Here is a 24,768-nt window from a genome sequence, read left to right on the forward strand (position 1 = left end):
TGCTGCCATTCATATTCTTATGTAACCAACCTTTTATATGCTGAAATGGACAGTAGACGCCCTCCACAGTGTGTTTGAGTGCAATATAGACACAAAAAAAATCAGCAGTGAAGGGGGGAGAAAAGCAAAAAAAAACAACAAACAAAAACCAACCAAATTGTGTATCTATAAAAAAAAACTGCTAGTATTGGTCTGACAAACATCTCACCTTGAAATCTTATAGCAAAACTTCATATTGAACCTGCTTGCTCCAAGCTGCCCTAAAGGCTCAACTTTCTTGAGCTTAAATCAGAAGGAAATATAAATAGAAAATTCTATGACTTGACTGTCCAGTTCCATGACATTTTATTACTTAATAAAAAAAACAAAACAAAAAAAAAAAGTCCAGAATTTCTTTACACAGTAGGAAAAAGATGTCTGAAATCCCAAAGTCCCAAAGATCAAAAGGGAAAATACATCCTTCCTGGACAGAGAGGAGTGAGGACATCAAATCAGTGAGATGGCAAAAAAAAAAAAAATAATAATTCATCAAGATTGACATAAGAAATCAAATTTACCCCACAAGATTTTAAGCTTCATGGTAGACGTGACTGCAGTGTATCCTATGATTATAGCACAGCTGTAGTGTGAGCAGTTCTAGTACCATTTGAATTATAAAGAGATAGAATGAAGTGATAGAATGAAGGGGGGGGGGGGGGGTCGGGGTTTGAAGAAAAATGCAGCACACATTCAAAAGGACAAAGTTTATAGTCGTGGGGAAAATTGAGACATGCTTTAACCCCCCCCCCCCCCCCCCCCCCCCCCAAAAAAAAAAAAAAAACCATGCAATGTCATCAAGGGGGCAAAAGTCATACAATGCAAGTTTCACTCAAAACATAAGGCCCAAAAATTCCCTTAAGAATATACCAAAAATAAAAAAATATATCAGGTTTGAAAGTTTTTCCTGGGTTCTGCTCATAATACATACATTACCAATTATAACCACTTTAAATAGAATATTTAATTAATTGTCCTGTAGGGATTTAATTGAACTACATGAAGGCAATAAATAAGGATTTAAAAAAATGTTTAATCACTAACTGCAGATGGTAATTAACACTTTCAAAAATGGGCACAATATTCTATGTGTATGGAGGAAAAACAACAACGGTCTATTGTGTGAACACAATTTTCTCTTTAATTTTATGCATTTAAAATCTTAAAAAAATATTTATAAAAAGGCAGTCATCCTCAAAAATAGTACTTGTCAAATAGGGAGGATATTCCCATCCTTTCACCCAGAACCTTTTGAACGCAATTGGCTAAAAATATATGCATATATTAACAGCAATAACTTACCATTCATTTAACTTATTAATTTGCTCATTTAATGTAGTATCTCCCATAGGAAGGTGTAGTCTTTTCATTTACATCAAAAATATTAAATAATAACACTAATGAGAGCAACAGTAAATTTTAAAATTGCAACCCATTCCTGTTAAGTGTTTTGAGGACTGTAATGCTACATTAAATTTAATGAGCTGTGAGTAATATTTGTCCCCATGTCTTGGTTGTTGCCAGCCAGCAGATCAGCTCCTTGCCCATGCAGAGGCCCCATTCCACCAAGCTGTGAAAGCATGGCATTCTGATCTGACCCAAATGGAGCTTGGTCCATAGCATTAGCCTGTTGTTGCTGCTGAGACTGCTGTTGTGGAGGTGCTACCATGCCAGTGTGATGTGGGGGGAGATGACCAGGGTGTGGTGAACCTGTTTGGGGAGAGATACGATGTGGAGAAGGCTGGGGTTGCATGCGAGGAGATGGACTAGAGTTCGGTGGCAAAGACTGAGGCCGGGGTGATGGCTGGGGTGACCGCACCTGGTTGCTAAGAGAAGTTGACAGTTGTTGGCCTTGTAAATGTGGAGACTTGGATATTGGTTGTTGAGGGCTCATGGGATTATTATGCTGAGCAGGGGACCCACCACCTAGATGCTGTTGCTGCTGCTGCTGCTGAAGAAGTCTTTGATGCAGAGTTTGCTGAATAATAGCCTGGGAAGGCTGGGGCTGAGAACCACCTTGTGGAGGCTGCAGTTGCTGCTGCTGCTGAAGTGAATTACCACCATCATTCCCTTGGAGCCCACTCATGGCATTCTGCTGCTGCTGTTGTTGTTGTTGTTGTTGTTGTTGTTGTTGTTGCTGCAGTTGCAATCTCTGTTGTAAAGCTGCTACCACCTGCGGAGACATGGATCCTGAATAATTTTGTTGCAGCCCAGCCTGCGGGCCTCCTTGCTGTTGCGGAAGTCCCCCAGCTTGACCTGGCTGCTGAGGCTGCATCCCAGGCTGGCCAAGATAACCTTGTTGCTGTTGTGATTGAGGATGTTGAAACTGACCAAGGTTTCCCATCTGCTGCTGCTGCTGCTGCTGCTGCTGCTGCAGCAAATGTTTCCTCATGAATTCTTTGAACTGGGGAGACATATTAGCCATGTTTGTGCCTTGACCTGGCATAACACCATGTTGCTGCTGCATAGCCATTTGCTGCTGCTGCTGCTGCTGTATATTTACACCCATAAGGGAACGCTGTTGAAGTTGTTGCTGCTGTTGAAGTTGTTGCTGCTGTTGAAGTTGTTGCTGCTGCTGCTGAAGAGGATTAGTTGGAGGCATCCCAGGCCCCTGGCCTAAGTGCATACCTGGTTGACTGCCTACTGTATTTACATTTAACTGTTGGCTTTCCATGCCTGCACCAGGCCCACCCCTACCAAGGTATTTTGGTGCACGCTGCTTGACAAATGTTGCCATAAGTTGAGGATTCGAGCGCAATATTTTTAAGACCTGTTGCTGTTGAAGGGGAGAACTGGGAGAACGCAGAGTTCTAAGAAGGTCTTGCAAAGCATTTTGAAGGAGACCTCCATTACCAGTCCCTGGGTTTGTAGCTCCACCTGGACCACCCATCATACCCATCACTCCTGTTTGCCCCTGTTGCTGGGAAAGTTGCTGTTGCACCACCTGCTGTGGTTGTTGCCCAGAACCCATTCCTGAATGACCCATTTGACTCATCATTCCTGGTCGCTGCTGAGGGGGCATGCCAGGGGGTCCCCACTGCTGCTGTGAAGGCTGGATCTGGGGCCCACCCTGTGGAGCTTGCTGCATTTGCACTTGTGGAGGAAGTTGGTTCTGATGTCCTCCTTGTTGCTGAATGCCAGCTGATACCACACCTTGCTGCTGCTCCATTTGAGCCCTGGAAACAGTGGATTGTGCCTGGGGGTTTAATCCTTGGGGCCCCACCATCCCTGCCCCAGGATGGTTCAGACCCATCGGGTTTTGAGTCTGAGGGCCCTGGTGCAGGGGGGGTGGTGCCATCATCTGCATGCTTTTGTGTTTAGCCATTTGCCTTTGTGTCTCTGCCACACGTTGAATTTTTAAAGCCATTTCCAGGGCTGCCGGAGGAGGACCAGAGGGTTGCTGTTGAGAAAATGCTGACTGTCCTTGGTTTGACTGTTGTTGCTGGGGAAGACTGGCTGGGCCCATGGAAGGTTTCCCTATAGATTGGGGAAGGGGGGACAAATTTGGAGGTCTTTGTACATAAGGAGGAAGGCTGTTGGGATGCTGAAGCTGCTGTACTGAGGGAGGCTGTGGTGGTGGTGGTTGTTGAATCATCTGTTGCTGTGGAGAGTTAATCATCCCACCACCAACAGGTATCTGCTGGAATTGATGCTGCTGCACTATTCCTGCAAGCTGCTGAGGACCCCCTGCAACTCCAGCTTGGGGGACAGGAATTGGACACTGCTGAGAGGTTGGCTGTAAAGCAGGAGGTTGAGTACTTGATGTGGGGGTCCCAGGGCCACTAGTGCCATTGTTGCTAGGTGATGGCAACCCTTCATTTCCACCAATTAGTGGTTGGCCTGTTCTTTGCATACTAGCTACCCTTCTCCGAAGCATCTGGGCCTGCTGAACCCGGTGCTGAAGCTGCTGTTGACGCAGTTTCTGCTTGATGTTTAGACAGAAAGGCACAGGACACTTGTTCTCTTGGCAGTGTTTAGCATGGTAACAGCAAAGTGCAATAAGTTGCTTGCAGATAGGGCAACCTCCATTGGTTTTGCGCTTGCAGCCCTTTGTGTGCTGGACCACTCTTTTCATCTTTTGACAAGATGGAAGTGAGCAGTTGGCATTCCGGCACTGGCAAGCATGTACAAGAGACTGAATGCAACGCTGAATGCTAAGCCGGCGCGAGTCACCAGGGCTCTGCATGGACGCAGCTGCCTGGCTGTTGCTCTCATCATCCAATCCCAGGCCCAGCTTCTCCATCTTGTGCTCATGGCCTTTTGTATTGTAGCAAGTGATGCAAAGGTCATAGTCCTGTGATAAGAGAATTAGTTTAGTAGATCACAGAGTAACTACACCATAGTTAAATGTAGATTCTGAACTAAATAAGTTAACATGAATTAAGAACAGATTTTATTCCCATCCTCATTTCTGTCCCAAGATGAAAAAAACGAAGCAAAATTAATATTCCTTACCTCACATACAGTGCAGTGGAAACGTGTTTCAACATGGTGTTTGCATTCATTACAGGTATAGACAAATCGATCTTGGCTCTGGTTGTGCAGCTCTACCAGCATACACATAGAACTCCATTTGGACCTCCTCAATGAAGAAAATTCCAAGTGTTTGTCCCGCGCTATTGTAAGGAAAGCATCTCGTCCATCCATTAAATCACATGCCATTAATGGATCAGGGTCCATGATTGGTGGAAGAGCATTGGAATTGGGCCCAGCAATCAGCCGAATGACAAAGAACACCTTTAAAAAAAAAAAAAAATTTGAATAATTAGAATACAGAAGTCCCCCCCCCTGTAATTTAAACCTTGAACTGGTCTCCATCCTACCTCTTTATGCTTCTCCATGGTGGCATAAAGTTTTTGTGACAAATCATTTGACACATTTGGCATCCCTGGTTTCTTTTTGTTGGCTCGGCTCAGACTGCTTTTGTTCTTGCTCGTCTTTTTATTGTTCTTTTTCTTGCCATTCTTGCTGTCACCCTTTGTAGCCTAGAGGATGCAAGGTAACATAAAATTAAACTGATTCAAAGTTTTATGCAAGAATGGTGAAGCAGACACTCCATCTTACATCTACACTTTCACTGGAAGTACTGTTCTCCTCCCGTTTTCTTTCCTCCTCCTCCTGTTCCAACTCCTTAATGCTCTCTTCAAGCACATTGGGCCAGAAGTCACCCTCAAAATAAGGCAGCTCCTTGGCACTAGTGAGACGATCCTCTGTCGCCTGCTTGAAAATGTCCTGCAAAGTAATAAATAGGCTTGGTGTTTCTTGAACCAATTTGTAATATATATATATATATACACATATACACACACACACACATATATACACACACACACGATGCAAAGCACTATTTAATCAAAATGAATGTAAAAGAGGAGAAAAGCTGCACACAGGAAACAAATTCTTACCTTATAGTCATGTATAATTCGATCTGTTACAGCTTTATCCAGCATCTTCTTGTACCACTCCTGCAGCCGCTTAGGCTTTGGTATCTTTTGGTCTGCAGGGTGACAGTGAAAGATGTAGTCATCTCCCTCACTTGGAGGGCAGGCCCAAATATGGCCTGTAGTAAACCTAAAAGTAGAATTACAAAAATAAAAAAGTGTTGGGGGGTTAGGGTGTTAATGGCAAACATGCAGGGATAAATTAGACATATTGTAATCCAAAATGACTTCTAATCATTATCATCTTACCCTAACTTTTTGGCATATTCCAGATACCCAAGAAGAATCTCATGGTATACTGCTGTTCTTAAAGAACGTGGCTGAAAGAAATGAACACTGTCCAAGTAGGATATGTATACCCGTCTGTCAAGGAATAAGAACAGTTTTATCACACTTTCCAAAAGTGCATTTCAGTTGCTTGTATAAAAAAAATTGACAGTATAAGAAAAAGATTGTTACATTTGTTAGATGTATGAGAAGCAAAACATTCTTTTTGCTTAATAGATATATGACCTACCTTTGATTAGGGTGTGGACAATCTGAGCTGTATTCCTGCACATGCATGCCAAAGAAGCAGACATCAGCACCACCAATGTCCTCAAAGGCAAATAGAGCTTTTGATTTATATGGGAAGGACTCTGGCATCTCACCACTGTCCACAAATCTGAGGAGAAATGGGAAAACAATTAACATGCAACATGGATCACATGATCTAGGAACAATATACAGTTTCTTATCTACCAATCAGTTTCCTTTACTTTATGATCATATTCCTAGCCAAATCAGACACACATTATTGGCAATTAATTTTAGATATCTAATTATATCCCAGCATCTCTCACCTGGCCTTCATTCCTGGTTTGACTTCTACCACCTTTTCAGAGACATGGACAACACGAATAGTGATTTCACCAGACTCCGTGTGGTTTTGACGCTTCAGAAAATCATTAATACGAGTTTCTAAGAAGTTGCCCAGTTTAGTCTGGGGTAGCCCTATAGAAAGAAAAGAACATTACTTGATTTTTACAGATGTATCTTATTTACAACCCTATTGTTAATAGATTATTTTTATAAATTACATCATAACATACTCTTGGCACAATATTTATTTTCTTTGCGGGTCTTGTTGGACTTTTTCAGGCACTCATTACAGACAAAGCTGAAACAATCAGAAACAAGATATTGGTTTAATGAGAAATCTTTGAGATGCATTCAAAGTGCAGCAAATAATCACTTCCATTACTATAAAGACTCACCCTGAAGGCCAAATTGTCTCATGGTGCAGAACACAAATCTGATGCATTTTACGGCCACAGTCCATACATTCCACAAAGCTGCAAAAAGAAAATGTCAGTAATAGTTTGCATAAACATATATTTGTATATATACACACACACACACACACACACACACACACGAGACCAAAAGTTTGGACACACCTTCTCATTCAAAGAGTTTTCTTTATTTTCATGACTATGAAAATTGTAGAGTCACACTGAAGGCATCAAAACTATGAATTAACATATGTGGAATTATTTCCATAACAAAAAAGTGTGAAACAACTGAAAAATGTCATATTGTAGGTTCTTCAAAGTAGTCACCTTTTCCTAAGATTACTGCTTTGCACACTCTTGGCATTCTCTTGATGCCTACTTTGAAGAACCTACAATATGACATTTTCAGTTCACTTTTTTGTTATGTATATAATTCCACATGTGTTAATTCATAGTTTTGATGCCTTCAGTGTGACTATACAATTTTCATAGTCATGAAAATAAAGAAAACTCTTTGAATGAGCAGGTGTGTCCAAACTTTTGGTCTGTACTGTGTATGTGTATGTGTATATATTATATATATATATATATATATATATATATATATATATATATATACACACACACACACACACACACACACACACACACACACACACACACACACTAATATATACACACACACACACACACACACACACACTAATATATACACACACACACTAATATATACACACACACACTAATATATATACACACACACACACACTAATATACATATACACACACACACACTAATATACATATACACACACACACACACTAATATACATATACACACACACACACACTAATATATACACACACACACACTAATATATACACACACACACACACACACACACACACACACACACACACACACACACACACACACACACACACACACAGCAAAATATTTGTAAAAAATAATAATAACAAAAAGGTTTTGCAAAATCTCAAACCCATATTTTTTTTTCCACAATTGAACATAAATTTTTTATATATATATATATATATATATATATATATATATATATATATATATATATATATATATATATATATATATATATATATATATTTATAGTCAAGATACACAATATACTATAATAAGTAAAAGATGAGGCATGTTTGAAATTGATGGCCACAATGTCTCCAAAAATGTAAAACAGGGGCTAAAAAAAAAGAATGTGTTCCTAAAAAGAAGCAGCTGAAGGAACACTGTGCAACTAAATTGGTCAATGGTCAGTGACATGAGTGGGTATAAACATTACTTCCGACACTCTGCCTCTAAAGAAAAAATTGCATCTACACATTCTGAAACGGTTTTACAATTATGTTCAACACCACATTGTGAAGACTTTCAATTACATTCAATTCAACCACATTGCAGAGACTTTGAGGATCTCATCTAAAGTACATAAAATACTCAAAAGATTCTGAGAATTTTCCGACTCTAAAACTCTGAACAAGGGACAAATGCAATAATCAATATTGGATGGCCAGGATTGACCCTTAGGTGGCATTGCATTAAAATTAGGCATGAAAATCATTGTCTGAACACACTTAGCCATGTCATCCACAATTCCACTTAAAATCTAAATCATACAAAGAAGAAACCGTAAAGTATCTCTCAAAACTGAGTTCACCCCTCACAAATTTAGCAACCATTTTAGTACATCTCAAGGAACAATACTATTGAACTAAAACTTGGACATATTTTAGAGTAGTCAATGTGTAGCTTGCATTGCAGAATACATTTACTGTCCACTGAAAATTACACAACATACAGCTATTGTCAAATTAGCTGGCACCAAAAGTGTGTACGCCCTAAGTGATAACAGCTGTTTACCCATGCAAAGCCACATGTCCTATTAATTATATTCATGTTTTTGTCTGCTTGACAGGACCATACAAATTTGTGTATCTTGTAAGAGTAAGAGTGTAACAGTACATGTACTTGTCTCGAACAGTAATGACAGACATCACAGTTTGGTGCACTCAGTCACAGGTGCCCAGGAGGATGCACGTGTGATAATGCAATACTAACAATCACAGCAGGAAAAAGCGGTAGAAGAGATCAAGCTCAAAGACCTGCCTGCTTGTTTTAAAACCATAGTGTGGGAAAGTTTCAGGTTTCCTGTAAAGTACGGCAGTAAAGGAGAGCGAGTCGTAGATAGAACGATAAATGCGTCGGTGTTGTAAAGCAGCTGTACTGTACACGAGTGGAAATACGACCAATATGCTAACACATCAGATGGCATCATCCAGATGCGTCAGTCACCAAAGTTAGGCAGAAAAAGCCTACAGAAGTGCAACAACTAATCCCTGCAGCTTTTAAGCAGCCTTTAGATGTGAGAAAAGACAGGACCAAAGCATGTACATTTTCAATTAGCATGTACATTTTATCTGCAATGCGCCCATATACAGTAATAGAGGATCCCGACTTCAAGTATTTAATAAAGTTACAATTTGCCACTTGAGTACAATGCTCTCATATTGACCACTGGATGTTCAACATGGCACCTCATTTGATGCTCTTCACAAAGATGGTCTGGGCTGTAAGAAGATCAGTTACACCCTGAAACTACAGTTACAGTAGTGACCAGGTTTATAGGTTTTCCAAGACTGGTTCCACTCGGACCAGGCCTCGCAAGGGTCCAAGGAACTTGAGCCCTCATGCTGTGAGTCAGGTGCAGAAGCTGGCTTTAAAAATTATTTTAAAAATACCGCCGCCTGCGTGTTGCCAGCACTGCTTTAGAGGTTGCAAAAGTGGAAGGTCTGCTTGCCAGTTCTGAAGCTGTCTCACAAGAAAGCCCACAAATAGTTTGCTGAAGACAACCAATTTATAAGAACATGAACTACTGGAACCATGTCCTGTGGTCTGATGAGACCAAGATAAACTTGTTTGGCTCAGATGGTGTTCAGCATGTGCAACAACGCCCTGGTGAGGAGTACCAAGAGAATTGTGTTTTGCCTACAGTCAAACATGGTGGTGGTAGCATTATGGTCTGGGGCTGCATGAGTGTTGCAGGTATGGGAAACATGGATTCCAGCATGTACTGTGACATTCTGAGGCAGAACATAATGCCCTCCCTTCAGAAAAAGGGCCAAACAGCAGTTTTCCAACATAACTACCGAAAACACACTGCCAAATCTGCCTTGCTGAGTAACCTGAAGGAGTCGCCTAGAATGTCTTCAGACCCGAGCCCTATTACCACCTGTGACGCATCCACAAGCGGCGGTGGAGAAGCGCCAGTATCTAATCAAACAGCTCCGGGATGTCATTATGGAGGACTGCAAGAGGATGGCAGCAACAACCTGTGCAGTTCTTGTGAATTCCATGCCCAGGAGGATTAAGGCAGTGCTAGATAACAATTGTGCTCACACAAAATAGTGACACTTTCGACACAGTTTTGACATGTTCACTTAAGGTGTACTTAATTTTATAGCCAGCTATTTTGACAACAATGGCTGTATGTCGAGGACAGAAAATCTGTACTGCTATACAAGCTGCACATTGACTACTCTACTATAGAAATGAAAATTGGATATATTTTATTGTTCCTTGAGAAGATACTAAAATGACTGCTGAAATGTGAAGGGTATACTCACTTTCATGAGATACTGTATGTGAACACCATAAACTGTATGGGATTCAAAAACCCCACTGTCTTCTCTGGGCTAAAGCTCAAAGAAGTGACAAAAAAAATAAAAATAAATTACATAGGACTATTGAGCAGGTGGAATCCTGGATCAGACACAAATGGGACACTTCCTTCCCTAAAACTCCAACAACTGGTCTCCTCAGATCTTATAAGTATACAGCACAGTGGTAAACATGGCCCAGTCACAACTTTAAAACGTGTTCTGGCCATCAAACTTAAATTACCATTTCTTTTTTAAAATAGTAAATTTCCTCAGTTTAATATATTTGAAAGGTTTATATTATATTGTGAATAAAACAAGATTTGCAAATCATGAGATTTACAAGTCACTGCATTCTGGGGTTTTTTTTTTTTTTGGTTTGGGTAAAAAAATTATCTGACTTTTTTAAAAGGCAAAAAGTCATAATGAACAACACATGGAAACTCACAACTCAGGATCTAGTGTGTCATTCTTTTTCTTTTCAAACTGGTCCTTGTTAATGGATCTGGAAGGCAGATGAGCAGCTTTTAACACTTCATTTGTACAAATGGCAAACAGTATGACAATCTATTCAATCTTCCTAATTAGACCAAAAATAATAAAGTAAGGATAATTGTGAAGAAAAGGCATTCATGGAAGAACTTACGTCTGCGGCTGGGATGGGTCATCCCCTAGGGACACGCTTTCTCCCTGGATCTCGTTGAAACACTTCTCACAGAAGTGGTACCTGTCAGCAAGAAGTCCATATTTTGGTGAACTACACCATTCACCAGCACCACAGCCATTCACAGAAAGGCCATGAGGAGGCAGACACCAATCAGTGCAGCGCAAGGCAGGGCAGGCCAAGGGGGAAGCAGGCACAGATGAGGAGCGCAGAACAAGGTCATCGCCAGAGGAGTCAATCATGACGCAATGTTTGAGCAGGAATATTTTAGGAGGAAAGGATTTGATGGAGATGAGACATGAGATGAAAGCAGGCCATGGCAGACATGACATGTTGAATTACAGAAAAGTCAAAAAGGGGAGTAAATAAAGACACACAACATTAGATCAGAAGTAGAAATGGACAAAGATAGGGAGACAACAGACAAGACGAGCAGAAAGCCAAAGCAAAGCACAGATTAGCGTATGCATGTGTAATGAGTAAACCATCACATCTAAACAAGAGCATAATTAACTGCAGGGGAGGCAGGGGTGAGGGGAAGTATTTACAGACACATGAGCACATGATACACACAAATGGCAGAAGAAAAGTGTCACCCAAAGGTTATATATTAAAGAGTTTTCTTTTCAATGGAGGCACAAATATGCATGTGAATTACACCAAGATGAACCGTTTCTTCTATAAATATAGACTGCCCATCAGAGTTATTGGCTCTTTATTTTTTATCATTTATTATTTTGAACTCCCTCTCTTTTGTTTTTATGTTACTTAAATAAGAAATATGATTTGGCTTGGAATAGATTTGTTATACAATGGTACCCATATGATTTGCTATTAATTTTTAGGAACTTTGTTGTTGCCTTTTACCATGCCCGGTTTTTAGGACTTAAAGGAGTTTGCACACAACCCCCAAAAAAAAAAAAATTCTATTCATTACATTGAGGACAAAAATCAAAACACCACAAAAAAAAAACATATGAGCAAGCAAATTTCACAATTGCAGATTTTTTTTTTGCGGTTGTCAATTCTCTCCGGGGAGGGTCACAAATCTTTAGTTCTAAGGGTACAGATAATTTGGAAGAAAGGGCTTTGTGGAAAAAATGTACCAGTTTTATGTTGTTGTTTTTTTTTATCTCCCAAACACAGTACATCTATTGTGCAAGTTCTGAATATTACTTAATCCAATCTTAATTTACATATGAATTTTCATGCTTATGATTCTCAAGGGCAGCATATATATACACACACACACAAAGAAACAATACAGGGGGAGTCAATATATCTAATTGTTAAATATGTCTAGAACAAATAGTGGCCATAAAATAATTAGCATCGGAACAAGGAATGCTTCAGCAATACAGCATTTCTTGCTCGATATTAAGCTCTGGATTACTGTGCTTATATTATGAGGTGTAAAACATTAAAAACAAACATGGGGACAATCAATGCCACATTTCTGACTGAAAAACACCACTTCATTCATCTCTGAACAGAAGATGCTGCAGGGGTTACACAACTTACAGGCAGCTTGTTTTATTAAAGCATATTCACTAGCATATGTGTATTTTGCTTCCCAGCAAGTTATGGCACAGCTGGTCAGTAAGGAGTGTACTGAAATTTTAGACTACCGAATCTGCCAAATGTGTGTATGGTACACCAATATTAATACCACGTGTGACTGCTACATGTGAATTAATAACGAAGATTATGCTTTTGTATCAGCTTATAAAACAAGACTAAAGTGTAAATGCACACACAACAAACTAAGCTACACTCAGCCTTTCCCCACTTCAACTGCAACAATTGAGCCAACAGAACTACATAAAGTGAATAGCTAACAGCAGAATAGTAACACCCATGTGCTTCAGACATTAGAGTTTTAAATATTATGCTTTTATAATGCTAAATGTTTTAAATAAATAAACTTAGTACACGATTTCAGCAGCGTTTTTCCCCCCTGTATTGAAGATACCATACCCAAGCAGCCAAAATTATTATTTTTTTTGCATCACTAGCAGTTTGGTCATGATATTGTTATATCATTATTATAACAGATCTTAGATCAATGACCCTTACCTGTTCTGGTAACTAAAGTAAGCAGCATCTCGTGGTATAGTGCAAAGCTGCTTGCCATAGCAGCATAAAGTTTGAGGGGAGAATTCCCACTGTAACAGAAAATATTAAAAACCACAAAAGCAAGAATTATTATTATTATTATTATTATTATTACAATAAGCAAATCATGCATGATAATGGATTAATCTGTATTTCAAACAAATAAATATAGTGGTGTCTAAGTAAGTAAAAAAAAAAATTTTTTACAATAATAAAATAATAGGTACATCAGTGAAAGTGTAAACTATTGTGTCCGGTATCTTGCATGTAAAACCCCTCAGAAACCCATTTAAATTACAGAACCATACTTATTTTTCCGTCTTTAAAAAAAAAAAAAAAGAAATCATAATTTGGCAACCTGTAGCTACATAGCAATGCTAATTGTAATTCTACTGTCTAACTGACTCTGCTGTAGTTACAAAGGCCTGATTATGTGAGCTAACAAAATCAACAGAAACTTTTTTTTTTATTAGTAATAAAAAAGCTGTCTATTTCTTCAGTTTATAAGCCTACATATGAGCAGACGCATACCTTTCTCCCACAGCAATAACCAAGGCTCTGCATGACTGGGTCTATCTCTTGCTCAAACACTTCTGACAGTTTAGAGCAGTACTTGTACACTCGTGAAGTCTTGCGGTTATAGAGCCAGGCATTGTTGAACATGAGCCAGATGTCATCCACATATTGCCATGGATCTTGATATTGGCCTGTGTCAAGCTTACGCTTTATAGTAGACAAGTCCATAGGATTCCTAACAATGTCAAAATAATCCTGAAAGGGGAAAAAAAATAACCCATTAAAGTACACATTTGTACATAAAATTACTACTGGGCTCACACAAATGTATAGATACATTTGTAACTTTGCTAGAATATATATAATTTTACAAAATCCCCTCAACTGCACAAATAATAAGCCATGTATTAATTACTCAGGACTAAAACACCTAATTGCTGTTTGTGAATTTTAAACGACACCTACAGGTATTCCCAGGAGTGATGGTTCCACAGGCTGGCGGAAAGGAAGAGACTCAGGGTCCTGTCGATAAAGAGACTCCAGTGTGGGCATTAGAGCCTGTCTCAACTCCTCGGGTTTGAAAACTGGTCGACAAAAGATTGATTAGAAAAAAAGAAATATATATATATATATATATGCGCTTTTTGCAATAAGAACATTGATTGCACCAAGCACATGTAAATTTCATTGTGGAAAAATACTCACTTTTCTTTTTATTAGGTATTCCAGCTGGAGTGCTAGGGGTGCCTGAACCAATTTCTTCCTCTTTGGGCTCAGTCTTTAATTCAGGCTTTTTGTCCTCCTTTGCTGCCATAGATGTTTCCATAGGAATACTTTTACATCCATCACCTGATGGCTCTTCCTTCTTCATCTTTAAAAAAAAAAAAAAAAAAAAAAAAAAAAAAAAGGGAAGAAAGCACGCGAGAGAGAGCGAGAGAGAAACTATTATAATAGCTGTAAGGATGAATGTGATGCCTGGGGCACATTATTATTATTATTTTAATATTTGGGCTTTACCTCTGGCTTTTCCTCAGACTTTATATCTCCCTTTTTTCCAGTCCTTCCCCCAGTCAACGACTCCTCCTCATCTGCATCTTCCTCCTCCTCTTCCTGCTCTACCTTGGGCTCAAGGGTGGCAGCAACATCTGAGGGAACCTGCTGGCTGGATGCCTCAGCACTGCTTACAGAAGCAGGAGTAGCAGCCTGCCCATCTACTGGCAGAGAACCCTTCTGGGACAGCTGATAAAAAAAAAATAATAATAATTAGATGCTGGTCATACAGAAGTGACTTCACCAGAACAAGAACAGATTAAATTAATAGCTGCCCTTCATTTGCAACAGCTTGTTCTATACAGTAGTACATATATTTAAAAAATAAATAAAGAACAAAAAAATAAAAAATAAATAAATAAATAAAACTTACTGGAGTGGGTGGATGTTGAGGTCCCAGAGCAGTATTTGGTGTTGAGGGAGCACCTCCTAATGGCTGCTGTAGTTGCATGGCTTTTTCAGTGTTAGCAGACTGAGGTTGATGCTGCTGACTGGCACCAGTGTTCAAGTGGGGCAAACTGGGTGTGTGAGGCTGTGGCGTTTGTGAACCTGGTAGGCTTGGAGGGGGTGTAAGGTGTGGTGTGGGTGTACGGCTGCGTGCTGGAGAAGGAGAGCTCTGTCGCACAGCTGGACAGTGTGAAAGGCTGATAGACTGAGATGTGGTGGATGATGGAGGCACTCCAACACCATTGTTAGGAACCAGAGAGCCCACTGACACCCCACTACCCAGTCCCCCAATAGAGGCAGGCTGAGCTAAAGGACTACTGGCTGGCAGCAATGGTGATGTCGGAATGGAAGCATGCTAAAACACAAACACAGCAACGTTTAGAAAGCATTCATGTTTCAGCTGTCAATGAAGTCCATAAGTGCAATACTACTACAAAATACCCAGAGAGCATGTCTATGTGTACATGAGAATAGCTGCATTTCAGTGATCAATTATTGATTTAGTATCAATTAATAATTTAAGAAACAAGCACTTGAGTTGAACATTAATAGTTTGCAAAAATGTCTACTGCAGATTTCATCAAAACTATTTTAGCTCAATGCAAATGTAAATCGCAGCCGTTCTAGTTCATCCGACTTCAATGTTTGCAGGAGTTTGAGAAACAGTGGAATTTCTTCTCTTACCTGGGCCATGCCACTCTGAGGGCCAGGCTGTGGCATACCAACTGGCCCAGTACCATGCATTGGAGCTGAACTCTGAAACTGGCCGGATGGAAGATACTGATTTTGCATTTGTGCAACATTAGTTGGGGCCATCCTCGAAGGCCCTGTAGGCATCTGAAACATTGGGGAAAAAAATAAAAAAATGTATAGCATCAACAGGCACAAGTCTGTGAATGTATTTCAGGCTGGGCTCCAAACTGCCAGGGTTCGGCCTGCAAATTATTTCTGGAAATAACATGTTTATCTTGATTAATTTTTAAAACATTTATTCTTAAGCACCCATAGGATCTGAAATTTTTAAAAATGAGCGAGACAGATTTGAGTAAATTTAAATATTTATTACTACTGATCACCTGGGATTTTTATACACAACAGTCTTTGGAGTTTCCTCAGGGTGGCAGTAAAAAAAACAAACCCAGTCAGTGGCAGTTCAAGAGGTCAAGGGAGAATGGCCAGACTGGATAAAGCTGACAGTAGGTTTACAGTAACTCAAATAACCACTTTACACAACTGTGGTAAGCAGAAAAGCATTTTAGAATGCATAACTTAGACTTTTAGACAGACAACAGCACAATACCATAAGTTCTACTTCTCTCTCTCGACTTCTGCTGAGAAGATGGTAGGTCTGGTCGGAATTTTGCACAAATTGGGAAAAAAAATCTATGGACAAAACCTGCCTTGTGTCTACAGTCCAGCCTGGTGGAAGGGGTTCAATGGTAATGTATTTGGCACATTATTATTAAACAGCTTATTAATGTCAATCATCACTTGAACGTCACAGCCTATTTCAGACTTGTTGCCAATCATGGTCAGAATTTCCCCATCTTCTATTGCCTACTTCTGGTACAATCATGCACCATGTCACAAAACAAATGTCATCTCAAAATGGCTTCTTGAATAAGGACTTCAATGTTCTTCAGTGGCCTTTCCAGTCATTGGATCTGAATAGAACACATTTGGGATGTGGTAGAGTGGGAAATATTCAGGATGAAAGTCAAACTGAAAAATATGCAGAAATTGCAATGAAGTCTACATGGACTACAATGACAAAAGAATGTATTTGCATTCAAAATCTAGTGAAATCCGCAGTGAACTAAGGCTGTTCTGAAAGCTAAGAGACCCTAACAAAATGTTAGTAATGTATTTATAAAGTCCATAGGAATTGAGCGTATATAACATACATGAACGTAACTCAATCCCACTCCTAAAACATTCTTCACCTCCCTGCCCCTCACCAAAGCACTGCTGAGATTACTAAGAGTGATGAGATTCACTAAAAACTGATCACATTTCATAGAATACAGCCATTTATTTGATGAAGCATTTGGTCTTCAGAATATCAACTCAGATTTCTAAATATTTTTTTTTATAATTTACTTTGGGTTTTTACTTCTCACTTTTTCAAATTCCCAACCCAAAAGGTGTTAGTTGTCTTGCTCACATATGAACCTACATAAAAAATTTTCCCAAACATTTCCTAAAATTCAGTAAATTTTTTGTCCACATCCATCTTTCCATAACTTGCATTTAACCATTCCCTGAATTATTAAATTAGTTAATTCGCTGTAAAAATTTATGTAAATTCCTCTTATCTTCACAATACTCAAAAGGTTAAAACCTAACAATGCCACAACAACGATTATTTCTCCTGTGTCAATTACTCCCCCAACTGCTCCTGAGGAACTGGTCATATAACAGTTAAGAAATATATACAAATAACTAATGAGTGGAAATTAGCAATGGAATCATTTGGGAGGACAATATGAGTAAAAAGGAGTGCTTGTGTTAAACATTTGTCATAGTTTCTTAACTATCCTTAGTTTCTGGACAGAGAAAACTTTGAGGACTTCCAATGTTAAGCTTACTGCCATCAAGTATAGTTCTGGAACAGACTAATCTGGGTCATGAAAGCTATACATAATTTTAACATGGCTAGTACAGGCAATTGGGTCCATCATTTTACTCACCTGGCTGAGAGCCGTACTAAGTGGAAGAGGAGGAGGAGTGGACCTCTGACCCATGGGCTGCATTTGATTAAATGGATTCATTCCTATCCCAAAGAGAAATATTTAAATCAGCTAATGTGTTTATAGTTTTGACATTTAGTCATATAAAAAAAAAAGAAAAAAAAAAAGAAAAAGGTGGTAACCCTTCGAATCGAATGCACAGACCTGCAGGGTTCTGCATCCTGCTAACCATTTGGTTTGGTCCAGAGGGCCGCACCACTGACGGATCCGATACGGGGCCATCTGCAGAGAAAAAAAAAAATAGATTAGACTTCATAACAGCAACACAAATGTGCAAACCACTGAAACCTCAGCATTAACCTTACTTAAACAATCCATGAACTTACTTTGCATTCTCAAAACAAGCAATGGTTACAATCCTACTCACTTGGGGGAAGTCCTGTTAGTGGTCCTTGCTGACCCATGCCAGGGGGTCCCTGCTGCATCCCAGTAGGAGGCACTCCAGGCTGAGTGGGCATCATACCCTGTTTTTGCAACCTCATCCTCCGTTTCTCTTCTAGTTCCTTCTGTATCTTGTAGATTTTCTCTGCTAATAAGTGATAGTACTCTGCCTAAAGGGTGAATTAAAGAAAGAAAAAAAAAAATCAAAAGAAGATAAATACATTAACATATACCACAATAAACATAGCTAATGGAGAAATTGTTACCCTGCTGTTTGCAGATTCATACATGTCCCCCTCTACTTTACGGGCATAAGCCACTAGATTCTCCATGCGCCTGTCCTTCAGTGCAGCTGGATCTGGAGTCGGGAAGATGGCCTGGACACTGTTTAAAACGAGCAAACAGTTTGCTGTCTTTTTTTGTCAAAGGCAAAAGCACTATGTTTTACATATGAAACATTTTTAGTTTTAATGATTTATCCACCCCATAAACTTTCAACCACAAATAGTGAAAAATTATGAAGAACTTTATACAGTTTGTGGACAAGATGGTTGCGCAGATCCTGGGTGATGTCCTCATGCCAGTTCTTTTTCATGCCAGCAACAGAAGCTGGACTGGCCAACGACAGTGAGCCCATATTGCCCAAAGCACTAGCATCATTCAGCATACTAAAAGAAAAATGGATGAAACAATGTCTTTATACGTGCATGTTGAAATATATATGAGCATGCAAAGGAATTTCAAATCATAGTTCTGGAATTTTGAGATAACGAGAAGCTACTTGCTTTGCTTACTTTTGAGCATTCATGTTGACATGCAGCATAGGATCTTGGAGGTTAGACTGTTGACTCTGTGGTTGGCCACCAACAGCCCCATTCACACCCATTGGGCTTCCACCTGGTAAAGAAAGTGTAGTATATGATTCACTTTAAATAATTTATCCATCAAGTTAAACATTCTTTAATTAGTTTTAAAACAACTAAGCGTTTGGTCTTGGGCCCAATATGAATAGTCTAGTTAACTACATTTACCCATACTGCTGAGTGGCCTAGATGGTTGTTGAGCAGGTTGAGGGGGTGCCTGGTTACCCTGGTAGGTGAGTCCCAGAGCTGCATAGGCCCTCTCAATAGAGCTGGGGTCTATCTGACCTGGAGTGTTAAGATTAGAAGCATTGTGTGGGCCACCTGGAGCAGTACCCAAAGCTGTGCCTAAGCCCACATTAGCAGTGCTTAGAAGTGCTGCAATTGGAGGAAAGGAAATAGATGTTAATTAAACAACATGGCAGAAATATTTAAAATCACACAAAGAACATGTGAATGCCTGAATTTTAAACACATTCCTTTATAAATAAAAAGAATGTGGTATTGGCTTAATGTCTGTTCTGTTACAATGCAGACTGTAAACATTACACAGTCAAAGGACAGCAGCATCTGATAAAATAATAAACACTTACACTGTTGATTCCGCTTATCTCCTGCATTCTTCAGTGGCAAACACACAGGGCAGTCATGCCTTGTACAGTTCTTCCAATGGGAGATTATCTGTCGCGATGAGGCACAATGCGCCACTGGAAATTTGAAAATTAGTTTTTTAAAAATTTATAAACTATATAAGAAAAAAAAGATCAGATTTCAGAAAATATCACAGCCAGATGCACTTAGGCCCAATAAATCAAGTTTACTGCATCTTACATCGTATGAAACTTTTTGTGCTATTGGTCCTGGTCAGGTAAATTGCTTATTTTTAAGGAAAATAATTAATATCACATTGCCATACTTTGTTAATATAAGCGAATGCAAAGCTCTACTTCAACCCACCCTGGCAGGATTTGCCAGCCTGGCAATGAGTCATGTGGTTGAGGACATTCTTCATAGTGCGGCAGTGGGGCAGGTTACATTGGCGCATCTCATCGTTAGCTTGCTCCCGCCTCTGGCATTTGTGGGCATGGAGCAGGAGAACCAGCTGCTGTTGTATGAGTTTCCGTTTTTCTGGGTCAGCTGTAGGAGGAACTCCTGCTCCTACCGATGCGGCCGACGATGGACCAAGCCCGCCCTGGGTATTAGGTACCATTCCTGCTGCCCCTCCAGCACCACCAGCTGCTGACTGCTGGGGAGCCTAATAAACAGAGGAAAAAAATATAAGCTGTTGTGTTTTTTTCTTTATTACAGTTTATGTCTATTAAGTCTTAATGCTATTTTTACATAATGTGATGAAAGACAGACAAAAAGGTAGCCATAATTCATATTCTCATGTACAAGTTTATTAATTTTGTTTAATTTCAACATGAAGAACAAGAGCTTTTGAACTGTCAGAGGCACCACTGCAGGCGAAATGGAAGATGTGTTTTTCTAGCTCAGTTAAAATGTATATGAAAGCTATATACACATGCATGTATAAAATCTAACTAAAACACAGTGAAAACCACTAATCAAAATCCATTCACTTACCAATGATGGCATGCCTAGCATAGACTGGGGTTTTTTGTCCATGTTGAATTGAGACAAGTTGTTAGATATATTTGGTTTGTTCATGAGCTGCGGGGCAAGCCCTCCACCACTCTGCATCTGAACTGCATTTGGATTATAGGGACCTCCATAGGTGCCTGCACCTCCCATCATCCCCATCTAGAAACAAGAATGACATTATCTTAAAAAAATAAAAACAGGTAGCTCACCAACAAATATTAAAATGTGGCAATTAAAGTCCAGACTCCTTCCATTTTAACAAAACTTGTATTTGTATCTCAAATTTAATTTTAGTTATCCATGTATTTTGATGCAATAAAACCCTTTATTTCACCGAGCTTGTGTACATGAAGCTACATTTGCGGACATTTAAAAATCCATTTAAACATTCTTTATATTAACAAAACTTTATACATTCAATTTTATGTAACTAAAAAAATTAATTTTACATCCTCCTATATAATAGGTAAAAACTGTTTAAAGTGCTTTTGCTGCAAGTGTGAAGCCTGCCCATTATGCATTAATTGCTAAATTATCTTTTTGACCACTAAGGTCATTTCATTTTAGCTGTCTAGAGATTTGAGTTGGTGGTAGAAGAAAAATCCATACATACATACACAAATGTATAAAAGAACTAGCCTACCTTGTTTAATGCTCCAGGTTGCTGTGCTCTAAGTCCACCTTGGCCTCCTGCTGCCTGCTGCAGGGTGTCAGCCAACAGGTTACTGTTACTGCCCATTCCTGGATTGGGGTAACTCATTCTGGGTGTGCCATTCATAATCTGTCCACCAATCATGCCTTGTTGCTGAGATGTATGGGTCCCTATTTGCTGCTGGCCAGTACCTTTCTTAGGTACAAGCATAGTCCTGTTCATGCCACCAATCATCCCCGCCATCTGATGCTGCTGAATCAGGTTTGTTTGCTGAGGGGAGAGGTGCTGCTGCCCCTGAGGCACCAAGTTCTGCGGGCCTGGGGATGCCTTCATGCTCCCCATAAGCCCCATAGACACACCACCTGGACTGCCTCCTTGTTGATGTTGCGCTGCTACAGATGGTGCTCCAGATCGGAGCAGCTCAGAGAGTTGTTTGTGCTTGGCAGCTGCATCTTGACCAGTCGTGCCGACCCCTCCGAGCCCACCGCCTGCTGCTCCACTTCCACCATGGCTGGTGTGGAGCTGCCCAAGATCCCCTCCATTTGGCAAAGCTAGCTCAGAGGAGTTGATAAGCTCATCTGGTAGATCATGCTCCAGGTCAAATAGTGAGCCGAGATCTACCAAAAATGAATAAGATGCATACAATTGTTATTGTTATAAAGCAATAGACTATTATTAATCTGTAGGCACATTAGACTACTTTGGTTTCATCTCTCCTAGCTTTTCTGTAATTATTAAATGAATTAATGTACTGTTTACATCAGCAGGCAAATGCAAATACAAGGTCAGGCAGATATCACTATTCAGTGCAAGTGTGTAGTAGTCTGCAAGTGTGGCAAACACTGACATCTCATAATGTCAACACAAGAAGCTGACTATACATAAATACAAACATACTGAGAAGAGGAAAAAAATGTAATAAAAAAAAAATTCAACCTAATTTGGGAACTAAACACACCGGCCACAAATTTTATTGCAAATGCTACGGTTTTAATGAACATCTTGATTCGAAATGAAACCACATTGAACGTATAAAAATGTGTTTGTAGACTGGAGGTGTATTTTACACATGCTACAGTGTTCATGTCTTCTGCATCTAAACAAGTATAAAGATACCTTTATAAAAATAAATAACTATAATAAATATCTTGTCAGAGAGGCTCCTGACTGAGACAGACAAATTGTGAAGAATTAAAGGCTGTGTTTAGTTGCACACTGTTTATCAAGAAGCAAAGTGTTCATTAATAAATAATGCTACTCAACAGGAAAACCATCAATAATACGCGAGCTGTCAAACGAAAAAAAAAAATGATCTACATATGAAAAGAGTGTAAAAATGCACAAAATGACAGAAAACCATCTGATAGAATTCAGCAACTGACACATTAGGATGTAATGAGCAAAATATAAACTTGGAGCCATCATTCGTTTCAACTTTTTGCTACCACAAAGACCTGTATATGTGCAATAATAAATCTAATGTCGCCTCCTCCACAGGTCCATTTGTATCGTTAGGGCTGAACAATAGAGACATGCAGATGGGAAGGGAAAAAGAATGACCGAAGACAATCGCGTATGTGCCTCAACTAGCTCGCTGGACTGGCTTTAGTGGTCAGGTAAATTGGCATAGCCTATGATGAGTTTGTCAAACATTGTGAACGGTCACCGTAATCGGTGCTTATTTTCTACTTCGTAAAGCGAAAGTCTGTCGTGCTCCAAAAAGACGACGCCAAAGCAAGTTAGCCAACTAGCTAACAATGCCAGAGGGAGTCGGAGTTCTAACAACTGGGCCTGAAGCTGCGGCAATTGAAGCCACACACTGTGTTCACACCAGCTAGCTGACCAGCTAACAATATTAGCTAAACCTTTAGTTAATCACATCCCCTTTATCGCAAAACGAACAAGTCAATCCCAGGAGTTATTGGTCAAACACCAGAGCTCAAAACTCAAACTGACTTGGGTTTAATACTGGGTCTGTACATTTTTGTTTGGTTGTTTGGAAACACAAACTAGCAAGAGTTGGCTAAACAGGCTAATGAGGAGTTGATCTTTGTCGATTGCTAGCCAACAAGACATGAGCTTTGATGTAGCTTGTTAGCTTCGTCTGGTCCGTGAAACGATCAGATATAAAAGTTTACCAAAAAAATAAAAATAAGAAAAACACGTCGGACGAGGTTTCTATAGATCATCTTTAATCAAATAAATGATCCAAGACATAGCTGACAGCTAATCGTTCTATTAAATCGACACAATTTAGTGGAACTAGGTGTTCTACGTGACAAACTACCATAACGTCATTAAAGGGAGTTTGCTTGGTGGTAACTGATGTGTTCTCTACTCCAAATCACTCAATTCCGCCTGCTGCTTGGATGTTCATTCTGCGTCCATACAAACAGAAACGAATCCAGCAGCAGCGCCAAGCTTTATCTCTGGCACCTGGCTCTAATGGTGTGATATATTCAGGCAAAATCTATGAAACAGTACTCTTTAACTTAGCTAACAGACAGTATGAAAGCTAATGTTGTTGCTAACTAACTAGCTCAGCTCGCCCCCCCCCCGCGCCTAATAGCTAACTGGTACAGTTCAAGTAAAGCTGGAATGACAAGCTAGGCTAGCTCTAAGCTAGTCCCGTGCGCTTCTCTACGTAGCTAGCTCTACGTACTAGCTGCGTTTGCTAGCCGCGGCCAAAACAGAAAATCATCACACGCTCCTGTCCAACATGACAATTCACGCAGGAGCGAAAACAGGCCACGGAGGGACTCAACATCCGAAATCAAAATGTCCTTAGTCATTTGCAGGATCGAATCTAAAATGGTTACCGTTTCCATCGCTGACGGAGACAGAAAGTGCCGGAGAGGAGAGTTTAGGCCTCTTGGCTGCAGGCGGGCCAGAATCAAGAAGGTTATCGGCCATATTTCTGGAAATAAAAAAAAAAGATTTATTTCCACAGAGATAGGCGTCGGCGCCTATAAGGAAGCCTCGTCCTGTTCGTGGCCTTCAAAATTCGACTTTTTCCCCTCCTTTTCAGGGACGAAGGAGGGGAAAGTCCCGTGTACAAAATACTCCTCTTTCCTGGGCTCGCCTCTCGATTTCGGCTTCAGCGTATCAACCCCCTCCCCAGCGCGATTTCTCTTCTTTATACATTTGTGCGAGCGGAGGAGGAGGAAGAGGAGGAGGAAGAGGGGGAGTCGGCTTCAGATCATCAAAAGATTCACGTACTAACCCCCTGACCTGCTCATCAACATTACACAAAACCCTTTCCAGTATTTACTCTTATTCCTTCTCTT

The 24,768-nt window shown here is 39.9% G+C and overlaps 1 protein-coding gene across 2 annotated transcripts; it reads right to left on the reverse strand.

The window, feature by feature from the left end:
- Positions 1–1,154: 1,154 nt before the first annotated feature.
- ep300a (EP300 lysine acetyltransferase a) lies at positions 1,155–24,743 on the reverse strand. Of its 2 annotated transcripts, none has more exons than XM_083556183.1 (31): positions 24,301–24,743; positions 21,473–22,098; positions 20,812–20,988; positions 20,182–20,479; positions 19,818–19,931; positions 19,396–19,602; positions 19,159–19,261; positions 18,898–19,032; positions 18,631–18,748; positions 18,351–18,534; positions 18,128–18,205; positions 17,924–18,006; positions 15,918–16,070; positions 15,160–15,588; positions 14,754–14,975; positions 14,442–14,607; positions 14,202–14,320; positions 13,752–13,991; positions 13,182–13,270; positions 11,088–11,168; positions 10,890–10,946; positions 6,734–6,811; positions 6,569–6,636; positions 6,320–6,470; positions 5,995–6,141; positions 5,727–5,840; positions 5,442–5,607; positions 5,101–5,268; positions 4,860–5,021; positions 4,492–4,773; positions 1,155–4,330 (listed from the first exon to the last, which is right to left on the reverse strand). In XM_083556183.1, the coding sequence occupies exons 1-31, from the start codon at positions 24,392–24,394 to the stop codon at positions 1,502–1,504; spliced, it is 7,938 nt and encodes a 2,645-aa protein (XP_083412309.1). In that variant the 5' UTR covers positions 24,395–24,743; the 3' UTR covers positions 1,155–1,501. The 2 variants fall into 2 exon arrangements, with proteins under 2 accessions (XP_083412309.1, XP_083412308.1); XM_083556182.1 differs by having other exon boundaries at positions 11,088–11,198.
- Between the last annotated feature and the right edge of the window lie 25 nt (positions 24,744–24,768).

The sequence above is a fragment of the Silurus aristotelis genome, assembly GCF_946808225.1.
Source record: "Silurus aristotelis genome assembly, chromosome: 12".
Taxonomy (NCBI): Eukaryota; Metazoa; Chordata; class Actinopteri; order Siluriformes; family Siluridae; genus Silurus; species Silurus aristotelis.